Source organism: Oryctolagus cuniculus, chromosome 17 (genome assembly GCF_964237555.1).
Source record: "Oryctolagus cuniculus chromosome 17, mOryCun1.1, whole genome shotgun sequence".
NCBI lineage: Eukaryota > Metazoa > Chordata > Mammalia > Lagomorpha > Leporidae > Oryctolagus > Oryctolagus cuniculus.
In genome coordinates, this window is record NC_091448.1 from 20,583,910 (window position 1) to 20,604,562 (window position 20,653).

The window sequence follows — 20,653 nt, forward strand, 5'->3', positions numbered from 1 at the left end:
TTCTTTTTTTATTTTTAGATTTGTTTATTTATTTGAAAGGCAGAGTTACAGAGAGTCAGAGGCAGAGAGAGAGAGAGAGAGAGAGAGCAAGAGAGAGACAAGTCTTCCATCCAGTGGTCCCCTCCCCAGATGGCTGACCTCAACATCCAGAGCTATGCCAATCCAAAGCCATGAGCCAGGAGCTTCTTTTGGGTCTCCCACATGGGTGCAAGGGCCCAAGGATTTGGGCCATCTTCCACTGCTTTCCCAGGCCATAGCAGAGAGCCAGATCAGAAGTGGAGCAGCTGGGACTCCAACCAGCGCCCATATAGGATGCTGGCACTGCAGGCAGCAGCTTTACCTGCTACGCCACGCACCAGCCCCTTCTACATTTCTTAAAGCCAGGATACCAAATGTAAACATGTAATTTTTGACAAGTCCCTCTGGTAGTTGTATAGTTACTACTGAATACTGCTGACCAGTGCTGGTGGTTTTGAACAGAAGACCATGACTATGATATCAAAGTCCTTTCCCTGATGTGGTTTTGTCCCTCGGTCCATTTTAAGGTCAGAACCTCATGGGCCCCATCGTGTACCATCCCACAGCCACACTGAATGTCTGCATTTTGAAAACATTTTAACACTAAAATTCAGTTCAAGAATACTTATCTTGAGTCTACCATAAGTATTTACTTTTGTAACCCATGTGATGATTTACTCCATACTCCAGTGTGTTTAAAAGCAGCATTTCAGGGCCAGCATTGTGGCATAGCAGGTAAAGCCGCTGCCTGCGGTGCTGGCATCACATATGGGCACCAGTTTGTGTCCTAGCTGCTCCACTTCCGATCCAGCTCTCTGCTGTGGCCTAGGAAAGCAGTAAAAGATGGCCCAAGGTCTTGGGCCCCTGCACCCATGTGGGGGACCCAGAAGAAGCTCCTGGCTCCTGGCTTCAAATTGGTGCAGCTCTGGCTGTTGCGGCCATTTGGGGAGTGAACCAACAGATGGAAGACACCTCTCTCTCTCTCTCTCTCTCTCTCTCTCTCTCTCTCTGCCTCTCCTCTCTGTGTGTAACTCTGACTTTCAAATAAATAAATAAATAAAGCAGCATTTCAATACTGCCAACCACGGACTGTTTTCCCAGCAGGTTATAAGCCATGGCTGTGTGGATACAAGCCCAGCAGCTGCAAGGAGATGCCCTTCACCAGATGCAAGCGCTGTACGGCCAGCACTTCCCCATCGAGGTGCGCCACTACCTGTCCCAGTGGATCGAAAGCCAAGCCTGGTAGGTGGACAGTTTTCCACATCATATGCTGTGAGGCACAAAAGTATTGAAGTTGGACTAGAAAAATGTCACAATGGAGACTGTAAAAATTGTGTCATAAAAAAATGTTTGATGTGATCTATGACAATGTATTTAACCCCATCTTAGATTTAGGGAGATGGAATAAATTTTGGGATTCAAAAGCAAGATTTGTTCCATTAAATAGTAAATACTGGCTGAAAGTATTAAGCTGTTGCTGCTAAGAAAGCAATCAAGGAACCGGTGCTGTGGCGTAGTGGGAAAAGCTGCCACCTGCAGTGCCGGCATCCCATATGGGCGCCAGTTTGTGTCCTGGCTGCTCCACTTCCGATCCAGCTCTCTGCTATGGCCTGGGAAAGCAGTAGAAGATGGCCCAAGTCCTTGGGCCCCTGCACCTGCATGGGAGACCCAGAAGAAGCTCCTGGCTCCTGGCTTTGAATTGTCCCATCTCCGGCTGTTGCAGCCATCTGAGGAGTGAACCAGCAGATGAAAGACTTTCTCTTCTTTCTCTCTCTCTCTCTCTCTCTCTCTCTCTCTCTCTCTTTCTCTTTGCCTCTCTGTAACTCTGCCTTTCAAATAAATAAATACATTTTCAAAAATATATATTCTTGTAGAATTAGTATACAGTGCAGTTAACTGATAACACAGGTTGTTAATTTTTTTTTTCTCAATAGAGACAAAGAAACAAAGATTTCCCATTTGTTGGTTCACTCCCCAAGTGCTGGGGTTGGGCCAGGCCAAAGCTGATCCAGGAATTCAATCCAGTTCTCCCATGTACTTGAGCCAGGACCTGCTGACTCCCAGGGTGTGCATTAACAGGAAGCTGGAATTGGAAGCAGAGCCAGGACTGGAACCCAGGCTCCCCAATACAGGATGCAGGCAAACCCCACAGCTCTTGTTTGCTGTGCCAAATGCCCACCCCGGCGCAGCTCTTGAGCTGACAGCATTGCTTCACACGCAGCAGCAGGTTGTGCTGTGCTCTGCTCAGGGCCAGGGAGCTTGTTGGTTGGCTGTAGTCTGACGTATTCCTTAGATAAATAAACACTACGGCCTGCATCGCGGTGGCCCTGGGTCCTCTGGCAGCCCCCAAGAAGCCCTCATCGATGCTGCTGTTTGGCTGTAACCTGTTGGTGGTGTTGCTTTGAATAATTTCAATTGCATGTTAGTAACAGATTTCTATTCAGAAAGTGGAAAGCATCAAAGGAAGGCAATTTTCTAAGCAATTAAAACACTCTCAGCTTCGTATAATTAAGTGAGAAAAAAATGAGCTAAATATGAGAATGTCAAGTGTACCTTGTTTAGTGCTTTTCCACTTCCTTCTCATTTTCTTTTCTATTTAAATGACGTAGAAAAACCTCAGTAAGAAGTTTCTGTTGATTTAAAATTAACAAGGTTCCCATATAGTCTTCTTACAGAATGAGTATTAAATGACTTGTGTTGATATTAAGGAAAACCTAAGTTTTATTTATTTTTGTTTTTCTTAAGAATATATAGAATTTGGGGCAAGCATTGTGGTATAGCAGGTTAAGCCACCACTTGCAATGCCCACATCCCATATCAGAGTGTCTGGCTCAAGAACTGGGTACTCCATGCTTCCTGTTAATGCACCTGGGAGGCAGCAGATGATGGCACAAGTACTTGGGCCTCCGCCACCCACATGGGAGACCAAAATGGAGTTCCTGGCTCCTAGCTTCTATCTGGCCTAGCCCTGGCTGTTGTGGGTATTTGGGAAGTGAACCAGCAGATGGAAGATTTCTCTCTCTCTCTTTCTCTCTCACTCATACTCTGCCTTTCAAATAAATAAATCCTTTATATATAGTAGCCCATGTTGTGGTGCAGCTGCTTGTGACACCAGCATGCCATATCAGTGTACCGATTCAAGTGCCAGTTGCTCCACTTCTGCCCCAACTTCCTGCCAGTGCACCTTGGAAATCAGTGGAAGATGGCCCAAGTTCTTGTCACCTGCCACCCAGGAGACCAGGATGGATCCTGGCTCCTGGCTTCTACCTGGCCTAGATCCGACTCTTGGGGCCATCTAGGGAGTGAATCAGAGGTGTAAGATCTCTCGCTCGCTCTCTCTGCCTTTCAAATAAATCAATCAATCTTTTTAAAAAGGAATACAAATATTTTAATAAAAACTGTCAGTTCTTCATGCTGAAGCTGTCTTAAACAAGTCACTTTTATTTCAGCAGAGAAACACGTTTTCCAGTAATGAACCAGTGCTTGCCCGAGTTTCTTCCACAGGCTGGACCTCTCACGAGAGGGCTTTCCAGCAAGGGGCATTGCCTGGCAACAGAGGTGCAGGGCTGCCCCTGTTTCCTTCCAGGCTCATATTTAATCTGTATCTTATTTACTACACAGAGCGTGTGTGTTTACAGTTTGGCTTTCTTTATTGCCTTCTCCAGGAGTAGGCTAGGGTGTTCTCTTTGATGAAGTACGGTTGTCCTGGCACACCTGTTTGTGCTTCCACTTGCACTGAGTTGCTGACTAACTTCAGGGGTTTAAAGATGACAGCACCTCGTAGCTACCACTAGATCTCTTTGGCCCCAGACCTGGATAACAGTAATTGAATGTTATTTCTGCCTGACCGCTGTTTGGTTTCTTCAGATAGCTAGCAATACAGTACTGCCCCATAGCAACTGTCGCCTCAGTTGCAGAAAGAAAGAAGGGAGGGAAGGCGGCTGTCTCACCTGTCCCCGGTTAAACGGCTCTGAACTAACATGGAGTCCGTCACTGGAAACGTCAGCGTGGCCTGCAAGTCCCAGTCTGCCACATCCGACCCGGGCAAACTCCTGCAGGCACCTTCTGCCTTAGTGTCTCATGTCCAGAACTCCTTAGAAGTAGCAATGACTGTTGTTTCACCTATCTCTGCTTAAGAAATACTCTGTAAAATTAGCAATAGAGATGTCTAACTCATCGAGTCTGGAAAGGACACATAGAACGGTCCTGACCTTGTGCCCTTTGTACACCCTTGTGGGATAACTATAAATAGGAAATTATCAGAGTGCTTATTTCCTTCAGTGTGCACAAAGCACTTTCCCTTTCCCTTCATTTCTCAGAGCAGATAGCACAAGCACCGGCGCAAGCCAGCCACAAGAAGGAGAAAGGGCAGTGTGTTGTTCCTGTAGCATGCAGGCCAGCTCAGGGAATTAGCAGATTATGAAGCAGCATCGGTCACTCTGTGTTGAGATCGTCCTTTTTAAAAAATATATTTATTTATTTATCTGAAAGGGAAAGTTATAGAGAGGCAAAGGCAGAGAGGAAGAGAGAAAGGTTTTTCAGGGGCTGGCACTGTGGCTCACTTGGTTAATCCTCTGCCTGTGGCGCCGGCATCCCATGTGGGCGCTGGGTTCTAGTCCCGGTTGCTCCTCTTCCAGTCCAGCTCTCTGCTGTGGCCCGGGAGTGCAGTGGAGGATGGCCCAAGTGCTTGGGCCCTGCACCCCATGGGAGACCAGGAAGAAGCACCTGGCTCCTGGCTTTGGATCAGCACAGCGCTGGCCATGGTGGCCATTTAGGGGGTGAACCAACAGAAGGAAGACCTTTCTCTCTCTCTAACTCTGACTTTCAAAAAAATAAATAAATCTTAAAAAAAAAAAAAAAAAAAAAGTCTTTCATCTGCTGGTTCACTCCCCAATTGGCTACATCGGCTGGAACTGCATCGATCTGAAGCCAGGAGCCAGAAGCTTCTTCTGGGTCTCTCACACAGGTGCAGGGTCCCAAGGACTTGGGCCATCTTCCACTGCTTTCCTAGGCCACAGCAGAGAGCTGATCAGAAGTGGAGCAGCCAGGACTCGAACCAGCACTCATATGGGATGCCAGCTCTGCAGGCTGCAGCTTTACCCACTACGCCACAGCACTGGCCCCAGGCTCTTTCTTAAAATTTGCAGGGAGCATAAAGAAGAAATCACTTTAATCAGAGGAAACGTGTGATATGTTGAGGCTGCATTTGTACAGGCTCATGTGCATTTATGTATACAGATCATGTAATTTTTTTCCCCTAGGGACTCAATAGATCTTGATAATCCACAGGAGAATATTAAGGCCACCCAGCTCCTGGAGGGCCTGGTGCAAGAGCTGCAGAAGAAGGCGGAGCATCAGGTGGGGGAAGATGGGTTTTTACTGAAGATCAAGCTGGGCCACTACGCCACCCAGCTCCAGGTGGGTGTGAACGCTGGGCCACACTCAGAGCTCTTCCTCAGAAGGGCTTTCCCCCTGTTTAGTCCTTCCTGGAGACTTGGAATGCCTCCTCCCACCCAGCTCTGTTGAGGTTACATGCACTAGGTTCTGTTACAAGCACTAGTTACTGATTATTTGGTTTTGTATGGCCCTGTAAAAAGAATTTTCAAAAGAATTTGAAATTTATATAAAATTGCAAAAATAATACAAAAAAACCCTAGGAAAGCCAGATTTACTCATTAACACTAAATCATATTCTTGCTTTCTCTGCATGCACAGGCATAAACTTTTTTAGTCATTTGATAGTAAATTGCATACATTGTATCCCTTCACCCATGAGTACTTCTTTGTGCACTTTCTAAGACTATAAGCCTTCTCTTACTGGATTATAATACCATTATCAGCTTTAGGAAATTTGATATTGATCAAATACTTTAGATAATTATCTGTCTATGCTTCCATTTGGACAACTGATTCAAAAATATCCTCCAGGGCAGCCAGTTCAAGGTCACATACAAGGGTCCTTCAAAAGCTCATGGAAAGCCGGCACCGCGGCTCACTAGGCTAATCCTCCGCCTTGCAGCACTGGCACTCCGGGTTCTAGTCCCGGTCGGGGCGCCGGATTCTGTCCCGGTTGCCCCTCTTCCAGGCCAGCTCTCTGCTGTGGCCAGGGAGTGCAGTGGAGGACGGCCCAAGTGCTTGGGCCCTATACCAGCATGGGAAACCAGGAGGAAGCACCTGGCTCCTGGCTTCGGATCAGCGCAGCACACCAGCCGTAGCGGCCATTTGGGGGGCGAACCAACGGAAGGAAGACCTTTCTCTCTGTCTCTCTCTCTCTCACTGTCTAACTCTGCCTGTCAAAAAAAAAAAAAAAAAAAAAATTGCCCTAGTACTTTAGGCACATTAAGATGCAACAAATAAAATAATATTTCCTTTTTGCTGTCATTAGGTTTTCTTCGATGCACTGTCTTGTTCCTGTTGGTATGGGGGGATGGTACCATTTCCTATGATTATGCCTTCATGGCTCCAGGAATCTTCTTCATCATAAGAGCTCAAAGACTGGGTTAGGCCCCATAGCGTGCGGTGGATCAAGGTGATGTCTGCTCTTGGATTCTTCCAGAACACGTACGACCGCTGCCCCATGGAGCTGGTCCGCTGCATCCGGCACATTCTGTACAACGAACAGAGGCTGGTCCGGGAAGCCAACAATGTGAGTGTCGCCTGGGGGTTGGGGAGAGGAGCTGGGAGGGCCTTTCAGTCCCACCTATCTCTGGACTCAACTTTGTCAAGGTGACTCGTCATACATCTACTGGCATATTTTTTAAAGAGATGTACTCTTAATTGATTTATATAACTTTGATGAGATTGCAACCACAAAACCATGCGGATAAGTGCAAAATACTTTAATCTCAACAGAGCAATTTTTGACTAGAGGCACGGTCATATTCTTGAAATTACTTAGCCCTCTCCCAAGCCAGTGTTGAAGGAATGGATTGGACCAGGTCATTTAAATGGCTGGATTCCCAGAGACCACCCCACAACTTCATATGGAAGTCCTCGGGCTACATCTTCCACCTCAAGAATATCTTGAGCGAGGAGCCGTTGTTGTGGTCCAGCAGGTTAAGCTGCCACTTGCAACACCATATTGGAGTGCCCGTTCAAGTCCAGCTTCCTGTTAATGCTCCTGGGAAGGCAGCAGATAATGGCCCAAGTGCTTGGTGCCCTTCTATCCTCGTAGGAGACCCAGTTCTTGGCTTCTGCCTTGTGCAGCCTTGGCTGTCTGAGCCCTATAGGATGTGAACCAGCAGATCAAAGATGTGTTTCTTTTCTTGTCTCTCCCTCTCTGTCACTCTGCCTTTCAAAAATAAATAATCTTTTTTAAAGAAAAAGAATATCTTGAGTGAGGACACAGACAGTGGCACACAGCGCTGTTGCTCACCCTGTCCCTGGCATTAGTGTAGTACTTGGCATTGGGTCAGTGAATTGGTTGGAATGAGGAGTCGTCATCATCATCACTAGGAAAACCCAGATGACACCAGGAACGTGCTGAATTCTAGTGTGTCTGAAGGGAATCACATGGACCCTGTTTGGAATGGGATACTCTGGTAGAGGCCAGATCTGAAATAAAAGTTTCTCCTGAGCTCTGTGAATGTGCCGTGTTCAGGCAGGTCACCTGTATCTCCACTGTCCCCACTCCACCCCAGTGCTCACAGATGTTTGTGATTTGTGCAACTCAGAATTACGTTTTTTTGAGGTCTCAGGCCAGTGGTAGAAGCTGGCATTGACTTTTTCTAGGGATGAAGACCTAGGCTTTCTCCCATTACACTGGTCTGTACTTTCCTGGGTCTGTCTCCAGGGTAGTTCTCCCGCTGGGAGCCTGGCCGACGCCATGTCCCAGAAGCACCTTCAGATCAACCAGACGTTCGAGGAGCTGCGGCTGGTCACGCAGGACACGGAGAACGAGCTGAAGAAGCTGCAGCAGACTCAGGAGTACTTCATCATCCAGTACCAGGAGAGCCTGAGGATCCAAGGTGAGGCCGGACGGCCACCGCGCACGTCCCCACGCGGGGAGTAAGGACTGGAAAGCAGGGCAGGCTGCATCGGAGGGGGGCCTGTTCTCTACCCACAAGGCATCCGTTTTTATCACTGGCATCGAAGAGAGTGCTGAGAGGAAGAGAGGCTTTGGAAAGTGAGAATGTGCGGTCTCAAGCAGAACCCCCCATACCCGGGAAGCCCCTAGACAGTGGGGGAAGCTGAAAGAGCACACAGTCTAAGGAAACAGCACCAGACACAGTATTTTCATATAGAATAGGCATTTTATAAACCTAGCTTTTATGAAATGATCAATGGGAAATTAATAATGATGTGTTAAGAAGGGAAAGCTCAAGGTTCAAGGAGCTATGCTTGTGATTAACAGCTTTGGACGTTCTGTGCAGTGCTTTTCTGAGTGGCCCTCCTGCACACCAGGGAGTCCTTAAACTAGGAGACACAGCTCTCCTGGCCTGGTGTGCATCCTGCTTGAAACTGTAGAGCCCATCAGCGCCCCCTCTTGACCCCATAGGAATTAGACAGTTTGAGATCAGACTGTCCCCTCCTGCTTGCTTGCCTGGCTGCCCTACTTCCCATCCAGCTCCCTGCTAATGCGCCTGGGAAAGCAGCAGAGGATGGCCCAAGTAGTTAGGCCCCATATCTCTGCCTTTAAAATAAATAAATATTTTTTAAAAATTAGGTTGTAGCCTAAATCCTAAAATTAAAAAAAAAAAAGATCTCAGAGAAGCCGTGACCCAGCCAATCAGCCCATACAAACACCGACATAACGCACAGCATGCATATTCCTCTAACACATGAACGTGGGCTCCATATAGGTGTGGTACCGCAAATTTACGCCCTGTTCCACTAGACAATACATATTTTTCTAAAAAAACTTATTTATTTATTTGAAAGGCAGAAAAATCAGTCTTCCATCTGCTGATTCACTCCACAGATGTCAGCAACAAATAGGGCTGAGCCAGGCTGAAGCCAGGAGCTCCAGCTGTTTTCCACATGGGTAGCGGGGCCCAGCTGCCTCCCCAGGTACACGTTAGCAGGGGACTGGATTGTAAGCAAAGCTGTGCTCCAACATGAGATGCTGACATCCCAGGCAGCAGCTCACCCACTACACCACAGTAGAGGAATAGGCCCCCAGACTACATCACACCGTGAGACCTGCCCATCCCTGAAACATCGTTGGTACTGAGTCGGTTTTTAGCTTGCAGGAAGATTCTAGCATGTCTTCCTCCCATTGGAACCAGGCCCACACTGACTCCAGAAAAGCATGGCTCCTTCCTGGGGCAGGGCCAGCAGAGTTCACATCATGTCCGCGAGAGTCCTGTGACCGTTGACGGCTTTTGTGGTCCCGAACCTGGGTTTTCTGTTCCCAAGGATGGGTTAGGCCTGGAGTGGAGTCTGGGTTTGTTCCCTCAGGGCAGTGTGTGTTCAGCCTCGCTTATCTGCCTCCCCCAGGAGAGGCACAACTGTGCACCTGTGTGAGCAGGGGGCGCTCAGAGCCCCCCAGGGAGCCCAGCAGTTGCCTCAGGTCTCCCTGGCCTCTTCCAGAAGCTTCTGCCAATTGCCAGGAGACCGCTAAGTGGGTCACTGCGCAGTGTCCACGCCCCAGAGTTGGAAGCCGATTTCTGAGTTGCAGCTGTGGGCTGCTGCTGGCTGGCTGAGTGGCTTTGGTCTGTCCCAGCTTGTGTGTTCCATGAGGCAGGGACGAGGTCCATGTGACATGGCCCTCAGAGGCCACCAGGAGCTCCTGAGGCTCTGGGAGGGAGGCGTCCCCTGTGGCCAGGGCGGCTGCCCTGGGGTGGGGGGGCTCCCCACAGGGGAGGGCGTGCAGGAGGCTTTACCTGGGCAAATATTGACTTCTGAGCCAGGTTGGAGACCCACAGGTGCTCCTCGTTCTCCCGTTTCTCCTCCCCTGGGTCTGAGGGTTTCATCACAGCCGTTTTGAATGGGGTCATGAGACCTCCCTCTTGCCCTGTTCCCGCCCTGGGGGGGGGGGGGTCCTCCAGCAAGGTGGAGAGCAGCTGAGCCCCTTTCCCAAGGAGATCTCCTGTTGCCAGCAGGCCTGGGTGCAGGGTGTCTCCGCCTTTGCTGTCTGTCTCACCTGGTGGTGGGCGGAGCTGACAGGGACCCGCCCTGGACAGCCGACTGGGGCTCCTTGCAGCACCTGGGGACTCCTCCTCCTGTGCAGAGACCAGCCTGTGCTCAGGAGATGAGACCAAGCCGGGGCGCGGGGCCTCCCAGGAGGCCTCCCCTGTGAGGTGGGGGCTGGGCTCTGCTTGTCCCTGTCACCTGGCCACTGCTGTCCTTTCTCCCGTCCACGAGAACGAATCTGCCCAGAACTTGGGTGGGCCAAGTGTTTTCTTGAGTATTTTCTGTATCATGAGATAGTTCATCTCCACAGCAACCCACTGAGGCAGGTACCAGGAGTCTCCATTTCCCACACGGGGAAACTGAGGCACAGGAGGCCCAGCTGCTTGCCCAAGTTCAGCCAGCTAGTGAACGCCAGGGCTCACTTCCAACCCGAGGCCGGCCCAGGCCAGCGTCCCGCTGAGGAGGGCTGGGCAGCCAGCGCTGTGGGGTGGGGAAGAGGCCACACAGGGGTCCCCTCAGGCGTGCTCTGAGTGCCCACCCCCACCCCCAGAGGAGAACCCATCAGGAGCCTGGTGAGCGGAGGCAGGCACTGCCTTCTAGGGAGCCCGTTCGCCTCCGGCACCCAGGGCTGGCAGGAGCCCGACCTGCCGCTGCTGGGAGGTCTGGCCTTCGAGGGTCTGGCCCCAGGCCAGTTGAGTGGGGTCTGGGGGCTTCGTGCCGAACACCGGGAGGTGATGGCCATGGGTGTGGTGTCGCCTCCTCTAGCCCAGTTTGCGCAGCTGGCCCAGCTGAACCCCCAGGAGCGGCTGAGCAGGGAGACGACCCTGCAGCAGAAGCAGGTGTCCCTGGAGGCCTGGCTGCAGCGTGAGGCCCAGACACTGCAGCAGTACCGCGTGGTGAGTGGCTCTGCGCCCCTCTGCACCCGGGCTGGAGCACCGCGGCGGGGTCTCCGGGAGCCAGATGGGGGAGGGGCCCAGGACAAGGGCAGGGCCCTGGGGAGCAGGAGGCCAGATCCTTCTTCTTTGGGGTGGGGGGCACAGGTCTGGAGAGGGGGGCCTGGGCCCGTGCCAGGCCCTGCATTTCGGGGGGTCCTGTCCAGGCCATCGTCTGGGAGCCCAGCAGGGCTGCTGCCCCTCCCCCTCCCCCGCAGGAGCTGGCCGAGAAGCACCAGAAGACCCTGCAGCTGCTGCGGAAGCAGCAGACGATCATCCTGGACGACGAGCTGATCCAGTGGAAGCGGCGGCAGCAGCTGGCCGGCAACGGAGGGCCCCCTGAGGGCAGCCTGGACGTGCTGCAGTCCTGGTGCGCGCGGGGAGCAGGCAGGCGGGGCCAGGGGCCAGGGGCCAGGCCATGCTGGTCAAGCCAGCTGCCTCTTCTGCCTCCTCCCTCGGCCCGTGCTGCAGGCCCCACTGTCTGGGCCACCGGTGTTTCCCGGGGGCCTATTCCTTTTGCAGACTTCAGTCCCCTACCCTGTGCCCCACCCCCACCCCACCCGGGCGAGGGCATCCTGTGGAGGTGAGGCTGGGCCAGGTGTGCAGAGGATCCTTGACCCTCGGGCTGCCTGGGCCCAAGCTGAGACCGCCCTGCCCCTCCTGGCTTCTCTGCGCTTCTAGAAGGCAGGCCGCCTGCTCTGCCCTCTCCAAGGGAGGAGCGGTTAGGCCCCCACCCCCTGGGGGTGGAGCCGGGTCCTGGGGATGGGGTCCCCAGTCTGGAGCCTCCCAGCCTCTGGCCTGGGAAGTGGGGGAAGCCAATGTGCTCCTGTGGCCTGGGCTCCTGCAGGTGTGAGAAGTTGGCTGAGATCATCTGGCAGAACCGGCAGCAAATCCGCAGAGCCGAGCACCTCTGCCAGCAGCTGCCCATCCCCGGCCCCGTGGAGGAGATGCTGGCCGAGGTCAACGCCACCATCACGGACATCATCTCTGCCCTGGTGACCAGGTGGCCTCCGCCTCTCGGCCACGCCCAGCGTGGGGTGGGGGGGGCTTCCGGGGGGGTTGGCATGTGGGAGCAGTGGTGCCGTCCTGCCCAGGTCTCCGCCTCAGACCCTTCTCACGCTGCCTCACACCTGCTTCCCACCCCATCTCCTGTAGCTCTGCTGCTCTGGCCCAGTGTCTGTTGCCAGACCCCACAAGAGATGCTCTTGGACCCTGCGTCTCCCTGCCGTCTCCCCAGCTCCCTCCCCGTGGTCTCGTGGGAAAGGGGCCCGGGCCACGTGCCCTTCCTTCATCTGCTGAGCCCCAGGGGTGGCGCGTCCCCTCCCCGAGGCTGTGTCTCACGCCTGTCCCTGTGTCACCTGCAGCACATTCATCATCGAGAAGCAGCCCCCACAGGTCCTGAAGACCCAGACCAAGTTCGCGGCCACCGTGCGCCTGCTGGTGGGCGGGAAGCTGAACGTGCACATGAACCCCCCCCAGGTGAAGGCCACCATCATCAGTGAGCAGCAGGCCAAGTCCCTGCTCAAGAACGAGAACACCCGCAAGTAATTCTGCCCCTGCTCTTCGCCCCTTGCTGCTTTGCTCTGTGCTTGTGATGGGAAGAAAGTACCGCTGCCTCCTGGATCAGATCCCTGTTGTCCCTTCTGGCCTCTCGTTCATTAGAGAAAGAACACAGGACGTTCTGTGAAGATGCTGCGCTTTTTGTGTCGTTTAGCAGGGATGCACTCAAGACAGCTACTGTGTGTTTGCACAGCTAATGTTTCCTCTGAATCACGTCATCCATGGCAACCTTCTCCTGTCCTCCTGCCCCGTCTCTTGCCTCTGCCCCCTGTGTGCTGAGTCGTGGTGTGGATGTGGAGCTGGCTCTCTCTGCTTGCAGCGAGTGCAGCGGCGAGATCCTGAACAACTGCTGTGTCATGGAATATCACCAAGCCACTGGCACCCTCAGCGCCCACTTCAGGAACATGGTGAGGATAGGAGAAGGGGAAGGATGGATTTTCCCCAGTTGTTTGGGGGCCTTTATCATCTTGGGTTTCCCTTTTGCAGTCCCTGAAACGAATCAAGAGGTCCGACCGCCGTGGAGCGGAGTCGGTGACAGAAGAAAAATTTACCATCCTGTTTGAATCACAGTTCAGCGTTGGGGGGAATGAGCTGGTATTTCAGGTCAAGGTGAGGCCTCGCTCAGCTGCTTGTGTCGGGGTTCATCCGTTTGTTTTTCCCTCAGAGTTGTTTTCATCCCTTGGTTATCTTCCATCTCTGCCAGCACACAGGAAACAGGAGCCCTCGTGCTCAGAGCTGTATCCCTTAGACTCTCTTAGGACATGAAAACACATAACAAATGGACACAGCTAGGATAGGTAAGGTGAGTCACCGGCACCATCAGCCAGACAGAGTCTGAGAAATAGTCCTAGAGTGAGTGCCGAGCATCTGTCACTTATTTCCCAGAGGTCTTTGCACACTCTTACACTTTTCTCTTTCTCGTTCTCCGTGTACCTTTTTTTATAAGAATTTTTTTAATTTATTTGAAAGAGTTACACAGAGAGAGAAGGAAAGGCAGAGAGAGAGAGGGCTTCCATCTGCTGGTTCACTCCCCAATCAGCCGCACCAGCCGGAGCTGCGCCGATCCAGGGCCAGGAGCTTCCTCTGGGTCCCCAACATGGGTGCAGGGGCCCAAGCCCTTGGGCCATCTTTTTTTTTTTAATTTATTTTTTTTTAATTTTTTGACAGGCAGAGTAGACAGTGAGAGAGAGAGACAGAGAGAAAGGTCTTCCTTTGCCATTGGTTCACCCTCCAATGGCCACCGTGGCCGGCGCGCTGCGGCCGGCGCACCGCACTGATCCGATGGCAGGAGCCAGGTACTTATCCTGGTCTCCCATGGGGTGCAGGGCCCAAGTACTTGGGCCATCCTCTACTGCACTCCCTGGCCACAGCAGAGAGCTGGCCTGGAAGAAGGGCAACTGGGACAGAATCTGGCACCCCGACCGGGACTAGAACCCAGTGTGCCAGTGCCACAAGACGGAGGATTAGCCTAGTGAGCCATGGCGCCAGCCTGGGCCATCTTCTACTGCTTTCCCAGTTCATAGCAGAGAGCTGGATCAGAAGTGGAGCAGCTGGGTCTTGAACCAGTGCCCATATGTGATGCCAACACTGCAGGCAGCGGCTTTTACCTGCTATGCCACAGCGCTGGCCCTCCCATGTACCTTTGACACACTCATTCCACCTTTCAGAAATATCCATGCAACATCACCATTAAAAAAAATAGATGTCTTTTATTTATTTGAAAGAGTTAGAAACAAAGAGAGATCTTCCATCCACTGGTTCATTCCCCAAATGGGTGCAATGGCTGGGTCTGGGCCAGGCTGAAGCCAGGAGCCAGGAACTTCATTCAGGTCTCCAATATGGGTAGCAGGGGCCAAAATACTTGGGCCATCTTCCACTGCTTTCCCAGGCAGATCAGCAGGGAGTTGGATCAGAAACAGAGCTGCCGGGACTCAAACCAGTGCCTGTATGGGATGCTGGTATTGCAGGTGGCCAGGCTTAGCCCTCTACACCACAGTACCAGTCCCACAACAGCACTTTTAAATAAAATATCTAAGACTGCTGGCATGAGAAGTCAAATTATCCCTGGAGCCACTCGGATCGGTGTGTGGGGGTGACACCTCCTGAGTCTTGGAGAAGGGGAGCTGTGACGGGGGAGGAACTGGAGGTCACAGGCGCTCAGCCTTCTCCTGTGTCTTTTCAGACCCTGTCACTCCCCGTGGTGGTGATCGTTCATGGCAGCCAGGACAACAACGCGACAGCCACCGTTCTCTGGGACAATGCTTTTGCCGAGCCTGTGAGTGGGTTCCTGGGGTCTGAGGTTCTCAAGGTCTTGGTGCTAGTGTCCTGAGTCTGATTTTCCCCCTCCACCAAATAAGCACAGCAGAAGGCAGAATAGAAAGACCGTGGGAAGCGTACAGGCCTGATTGTGGGGGAGTCACCTCACCTCCCTAGAATCACGTTTCCAGCCAGTGACCGCAGCACAGGGACAGTGACGTGCTGTGGTGGCATTGGGGAGATGTGTTCGCTGACACAGGAGATTCTTGCTGCTGAGGCCATCCTCAGCAGACTGCGTCCAGAGTCCTTCGGTTTGACATGAATGGGGTGTGGGCCTCCCGGTTCCTTCTGGAAGTTCATTCTCGCTGCAGTTCCCTCCTGTCATCTCCCTTCCAATAAATGAGGATGACGTCAAATGTCCTTTCAGATTTCAGATTCTGTGATTTGTTCCTAGTCCCTCGTGAAAACGAGAAGCTTTGTCTAAAGGAAAAAGGGAAGTTTCTAGATCTGGGCACCTGCGTGCCGCTAGCGTGCTGCTTGACCCACATCTTCACAGCACTGCAGGGCAGAGATCTGCGTGCTGTGGATTTCGGCAGGGATGAGTGCATAACGCGTGCACAAATGCGTGCCCTTCTCTCCTGCCTTCCCAGCATTCCACTGTAGAGAAGAGTATTTTACTGCAAAGCCAAGTTTTTTATGAGATTTTACCAAACCTTGAGTTTAGACTCCTTTTTACAAATCTCTGCCTACATCTTGTCCCTCTAAACTTCCCGTATAAGACTGTTACGTCTTTCCTCATTTCCTTCTCTGCCTGCCAGCAGATCTCAGCCCCTACATCTCCTGCAACCTATAATTAAGTAGGTTGCCTAGGTAAATAAGCACTTTGCACATTTTCAGTTGTGTTAATGACTTGTGTAACAAATTACGCTATTTTAAAATAAAGAAATTCTTGGAGTTTCTTGTTGCACCGTGTGTGCATGTGTGTCGGTTGACACGTGTGCCTGGCAGCATTGTTTGTGGCACCTAAAGATCAGAAGCTGCTCTGCCCTTTAGCAGGAACTGGTGAAATAGATTTTATTGGCCCCATATTGCAAAGTATTTAGCAGCCATACACGAAGAAGAAGTTCTTTCTTTTTTCTTTTTAATTGACACCTAGTGGCGGTACATAGTGACAGGGTAGATGTCTTGGTACAGGTATCCATGGTGCAGCGCTCAAGTCAGGGACAGCAGCATGTGCATCCCCCCAAACACTCACCATCCTTTTGTGATCAGAACACTAGAAATCCTGTCTCCCAGCTATTTCGAAACACACGGCATAGAATCATTAGCCGTATCCACCCAGCTTGCAGCAGAACCCCCACCTTACATTTCCTGTGGATCTGGGCCCACTGCCCGCCTTCTCTCCACCCCACCCTGTGAAAGTGAGGGGTTTCGTTACCTACTGACCCCAGCTCTCCCACATACATATAGCATTAGGTGAAACAAAGGAGATTCAGAACATAGGGATTTATGCAGGGGAGAAAAGGAAAAAAGAAACTATAATTGCTGGTATTTAATACCTGGAGTCTTCAGAAAGTTCATGGAAAATGTGTATCATGAAAAAACTATGCATGGATCTCAAACTTTTTTGCATCAAAACAAACATCTTTTCATTCCATTTTCCACAGATTTTGTGACATACGCTCAGATTTTTGGCCTTATTCACAAGAAACTAGACTTAGGTGGCTTTGAGGAGAGGACCTGGCTCACTGGAGGCAGAGATGGGGGTGTGACTTCACTGTATACATTTTTTTTAAAGATTTGTTTATTTTACTTGAAAGTCAGAGTTACACAGAGAGAAAAGGGGAGGCAGAGAGAGAGAGGTCTTCCATCAGCTGGTTCACTCCCCAGATGACCGCAATGGTTGGAGCTGTGCTGATCCAAAGCCAGGAGCCAGGAGCTTCCTTGGGGTCTTTCACATGAGTGCAGAGGCCCAAGGACTTGGGCCACCTTCCACTGCTTTCCCAGGCCATAGCAGAGAGCTGGATCAGAAGTGGAGCAGCCGGGACTTGAACCGGCGCCCATATGGGATGCCAGCACTGCAGGCTGCAGCTTTACCCACTAAACCACAGTGCCAGGCCCTCACTGTATACATTTAATGTACATTTTGAATTTTGTATCTTGTGAAGGAATTACCTACTCAAAAACTATATAACAATTAAAATGAATTATTGTGGCTGAATGGGATTTTAAAAACCATTTATTAAACAGTCATATGCCAACCTATATGTTCTCTGATAAAGTGCTTTATCTGGTGTTTTCCACTCTTCCATGCCACACTGTTTCACTCTGAACAGGAGGTCTGGGCAGGTGATTTCCAGGGCAAGTGTTAGAGCTGAGCGTCCACATTCATGAAGTGTGTGCACACACACTCTCTCTGCACCTAGAGAACCAGTCTTTCCGACTTCCAGATTCCCAGTGAGCTTGCAGTGTAAGACCCAAACCTTGGTTAGGTTTTGCTGTCATGGTCTCAGGCCCTCACTGGGCTGTAGGTTCAGCAGCTCATTACAAAGCAGCTCAGACAGCAGGGAGGCCACCTGGTGGTTGTGCGTGAAGAAGGTAAAATGGAACCCTCTGAATTTCACAGCACTGCTCACCCCAAGAAAGTCTGACTGCCCTCGGGCCTGGCAGCCCAGATGTTTGTAACTACTTCCAGCCGTCGCTGTTTCTCTTTGGCGGCTTGAAGGGAATAAATCATGCAGCTGTTCTCTCATACGGCTCTGGCTTCGCTCCTCCCAGGGCAGAGTGCCATTCGCCGTGCCTGACAAAGTGCTGTGGCCGCAGCTGTGCGAGGCGCTCAACATGAAATTCAAGGCCGAGGTGCAGAGCAACCGGGGCCTGACCAAGGAGAACCTGGTGTTCCTGGCGCAGAAGCTGTTCAACAGCAGCAGCGGCCACCTGGAGGACTACAGCAGCATGTCCGTGTCCTGGTCCCAGTTCAACAGGGTGAGGGCCTGCCTGGGACCACCCGCCCTGTCCTGCCTCCCCCAGCTCGCAGTCGGGCGTCCCCACCCTGTCTCCTACCTGGAGGACGACAGCAGCATGTCCGTGTCCTGGTCCCAGTTCAACAGGGTGAGGGCTCGGACCGTCAGCTGCCCTTAGGTTAGCCCCTCCAAACCAGACGTCTGCGGGAGCCTCCCTGCCCTGGACCCTTGCTCCTGGTATTTCTGATAAAGTATACCCAAACTAATAGGAGCTCCTGAGTAGATGGACACCGTAAGAGTTACCCCAGTCTCTAGAAAAGCGCATGTTTGCATATGTGAGTAAGCTGAGCTTTCTGAAGGAAACAGCAAAGCAAATACCCACATAGCTCTTGATGAACAAAGCCAAGGCGGTCACAGTCCCTGGTTCCGTCCCCCTCACTCGCTGGCATTCCCTCATGTGTCCTGCAAGGTTGCTGACGAAGGAACTGGTTAATTCCCCAGCACCAGTTAATTCCAGTGTCAACTGTCGGATCTCTCGTTAGTTTTAAATTTAATTTTTGTCTCTTTTCTTGCACCTCCCACGCCACAAATGGTTGTGTGTTGGCCCTTAATTCAGAGAGCTCCCAGTCCCTCTATCCTGGCAGTGATCTGTACTAACAAGCTGGCCAGCAGGCTCGCAGACAGTCAGAGGATGCTGGATCAGGAAAGCAGGCGGTCCCAGTGGTCTCTCTGCCATGGCAGTAACACCTCTGCCTTAAATGGAGTCATATAGCAGCAACTTGCTGATAACCGTGGGGAACCTCTGTGTGATGGGGCCTCTGCAGCCTTGCGACAGCATGGTCTAAATTTATGCATCAGCCGGGCATGCTGTTCAGATGCAGGCTGTGAGTCGGCAGATCTGAGCTGGGGCTTGAAACTGCATTTCAGACATTCCCAGGTGACAGGAGGCCGCTGGTGGGCCAGGACTGGTTGGTATCGATCCAGGTGGAACTGGTGGTAGCAGGGTCCACTCGGTGCTGGCAGTGGAACCTTGGTATTTTTTTCTTCCCTCCTTTCATGTCTTCCATTTTCTGGCCATTTGGTAAAACTCAGGCAGGCAGACCATTTGGGGGCTCCTGATGTCCCAACGCGTGTTCTCCATTTGGTTTTCCTAGTTAAAGTATATGCACTCATGGGCCATATTCCAAGTGTTACTCTTGCTTCCTTGTGTTCATTATTGTATCTCCACGCAGGAGAACTTGCCAGGACGAAATTACACCTTCTGGCAGTGGTTTGACGGGGTGATGGAAGTGTTGAAAAAGCATCTCAAGCCTCATTGGAACGATGGGTGAGAATCATCATTTCCTAAGTCAGCACCATGGGAGAGCCTTCTTCTCGGCATTCCTATACTCTGCTTCTGCTCCTTTGCTCTTTGTGATCCAGGGCGATTCTGGGTTTTGTGAACAAGCAACAGGCCCATGACTTACTCATCAACAAGCCAGATGGGACCTTCCTCCTGAGATTCAGCGACTCGGAAATCGGTGGCATCACCATTGCTTGGAAGTTTGATTCTCGTGAGTGCCTCTCCCTTTTTCAAGAGCTTTATGCCCAAAGTCAACTGTATCTGCTCTTACTGCAAAATAGACGCTTTGTTGAGCTTTCAGTATTTCGGGGAGCCAGGCCGCGGTGCAGCAGCCTGTGAAGAGTGTCATGGGAACACAGTTGCTGATTTGGGCAAGCAGGAAAGTCTGTCCAGGACATGGCTGCCTGCAATACAGTGGCAATCTAGGCAGAATCTCAGCTGCTTCCCTTTTGAAATATGAGCCTTATTGTTATGCAACCTGGAGCTTATTTTAGCAAAGAAGTGCTTCGATGATCTGGGTCTTTAGAGTAGTGAGGATATGTAATTTGAATTATTCCTCTATCCTCATTGGCATAAGGGTATCAGCATTGACCATTTCCACCCAAGAATGTTAGTGGCTTCCTGACCCTCAGGAGAGTGGCTTGCTGGCTTGTCTTTCGTGACCATGAGGCTGGATCGCTCCTAACCTTCCCCTGGCTGTGAGCTTGTCACGCAGCTCCCTGATACGCCTGTGTACAGAGAAGCTGGGATTGGGGGACCTAAGAATGGTTTCTTCCAGAGAATGACAAGATAGTGTCTGGACTTAAAATAGCCCGAGACCACTGGCTCTCGAAGGAAGTGATGTGTCTGTTACCTGCTTATTTACTGGGGACTTAAAAACGACAACCTGTGGTTATTTTAAAATGGAGATTTCTGGTGGAACCATTTTAATGGAAAGCTTGAACTGGAATTGTGTTTGGGTTTTAAGATTTCCTGTTCAGGATCCACACGTAGAGTGTGACTGTTCTGTTTTGGTCTAGAGGAAAGAATGTTTTGGAATCTGATGCCATTTACTACCAGAGACTTCTCCATCCGGTCCCTGGCCGACCGCTTGGGGGACTTGAATTACCTTATATATGTGTTTCCTGATCGGCCAAAAGACGAAGTGTACTCCAAGTATTACACGCCCGTTCCCTGTGAGCCTGCCACCGGTAATGATGTTCACATTCTGATCTGACTTTGTTGTGAGTGTGTGTGTATGTGTGTCTTTCTCTTACATGGAAGCCCCCACACTAGTCTACTAGCCTTCAGTCACTGCTGAGTGAGCCTTATCCAGGACAGCTGTCAACCCTGGGCTGTGTTCTTCAGTCACCCAGGAAACAAGTCTGTCACCAATCCTAAATACCAAATCAAAGGGAACTTGTTACCTTTTTTTAAAGATTTATTTATTTATGTATTATTTGAAAGGTAGAGTTACAGAGAGGAAGAGGCAGAGAGAGAAAGGTCTTCCATCTGCTGGTTCACTCCCA

The 20,653-nt window shown here is 51.3% G+C and overlaps 1 protein-coding gene across 10 annotated transcripts in view; it reads left to right on the top strand.

The window, feature by feature from the left end:
* The window catches only part of LOC100348267 (signal transducer and activator of transcription 5B), a 77,213-nt gene that overhangs the window by 50,027 nt on the left and 6,533 nt on the right, over positions 1-20,653 (top strand). For 4 of the 10 annotated variants that reach the window (XM_070060683.1, XM_070060687.1, XM_070060686.1 and 1 more), the window contains exons 2-16: positions 1,123-1,260; positions 5,280-5,436; positions 6,575-6,664; positions 7,811-7,985; positions 10,858-10,988; positions 11,243-11,394; positions 11,872-12,027; positions 12,389-12,568; positions 12,904-12,991; positions 13,071-13,193; positions 14,767-14,859; positions 17,619-17,825; positions 19,036-19,130; positions 19,226-19,356; positions 20,165-20,335. In XM_070060683.1, the coding sequence (XP_069916784.1) occupies positions 1,133-1,260; positions 5,280-5,436; positions 6,575-6,664; positions 7,811-7,985; positions 10,858-10,988; positions 11,243-11,394; positions 11,872-12,027; positions 12,389-12,568; positions 12,904-12,991; positions 13,071-13,193; positions 14,767-14,859; positions 17,619-17,825; positions 19,036-19,130; positions 19,226-19,356; positions 20,165-20,335 (2,077 nt within the window). In that variant the 5' untranslated portion in view covers positions 1,123-1,132. Of the gene's footprint in view, positions 1-1,119; positions 1,261-5,279; positions 5,437-6,574; positions 6,665-7,810; positions 7,986-10,857; positions 10,989-11,242; positions 11,395-11,871; positions 12,028-12,388; positions 12,569-12,903; positions 12,992-13,070; positions 13,194-14,766; positions 14,860-17,618; positions 17,826-19,035; positions 19,131-19,225; positions 19,357-20,164; positions 20,336-20,653 lie in introns of all 10 variants that reach the window. The other 6 variants (XM_017349339.2, XM_070060684.1, XM_070060690.1 and 3 more) reach the window with 5 other exon arrangements.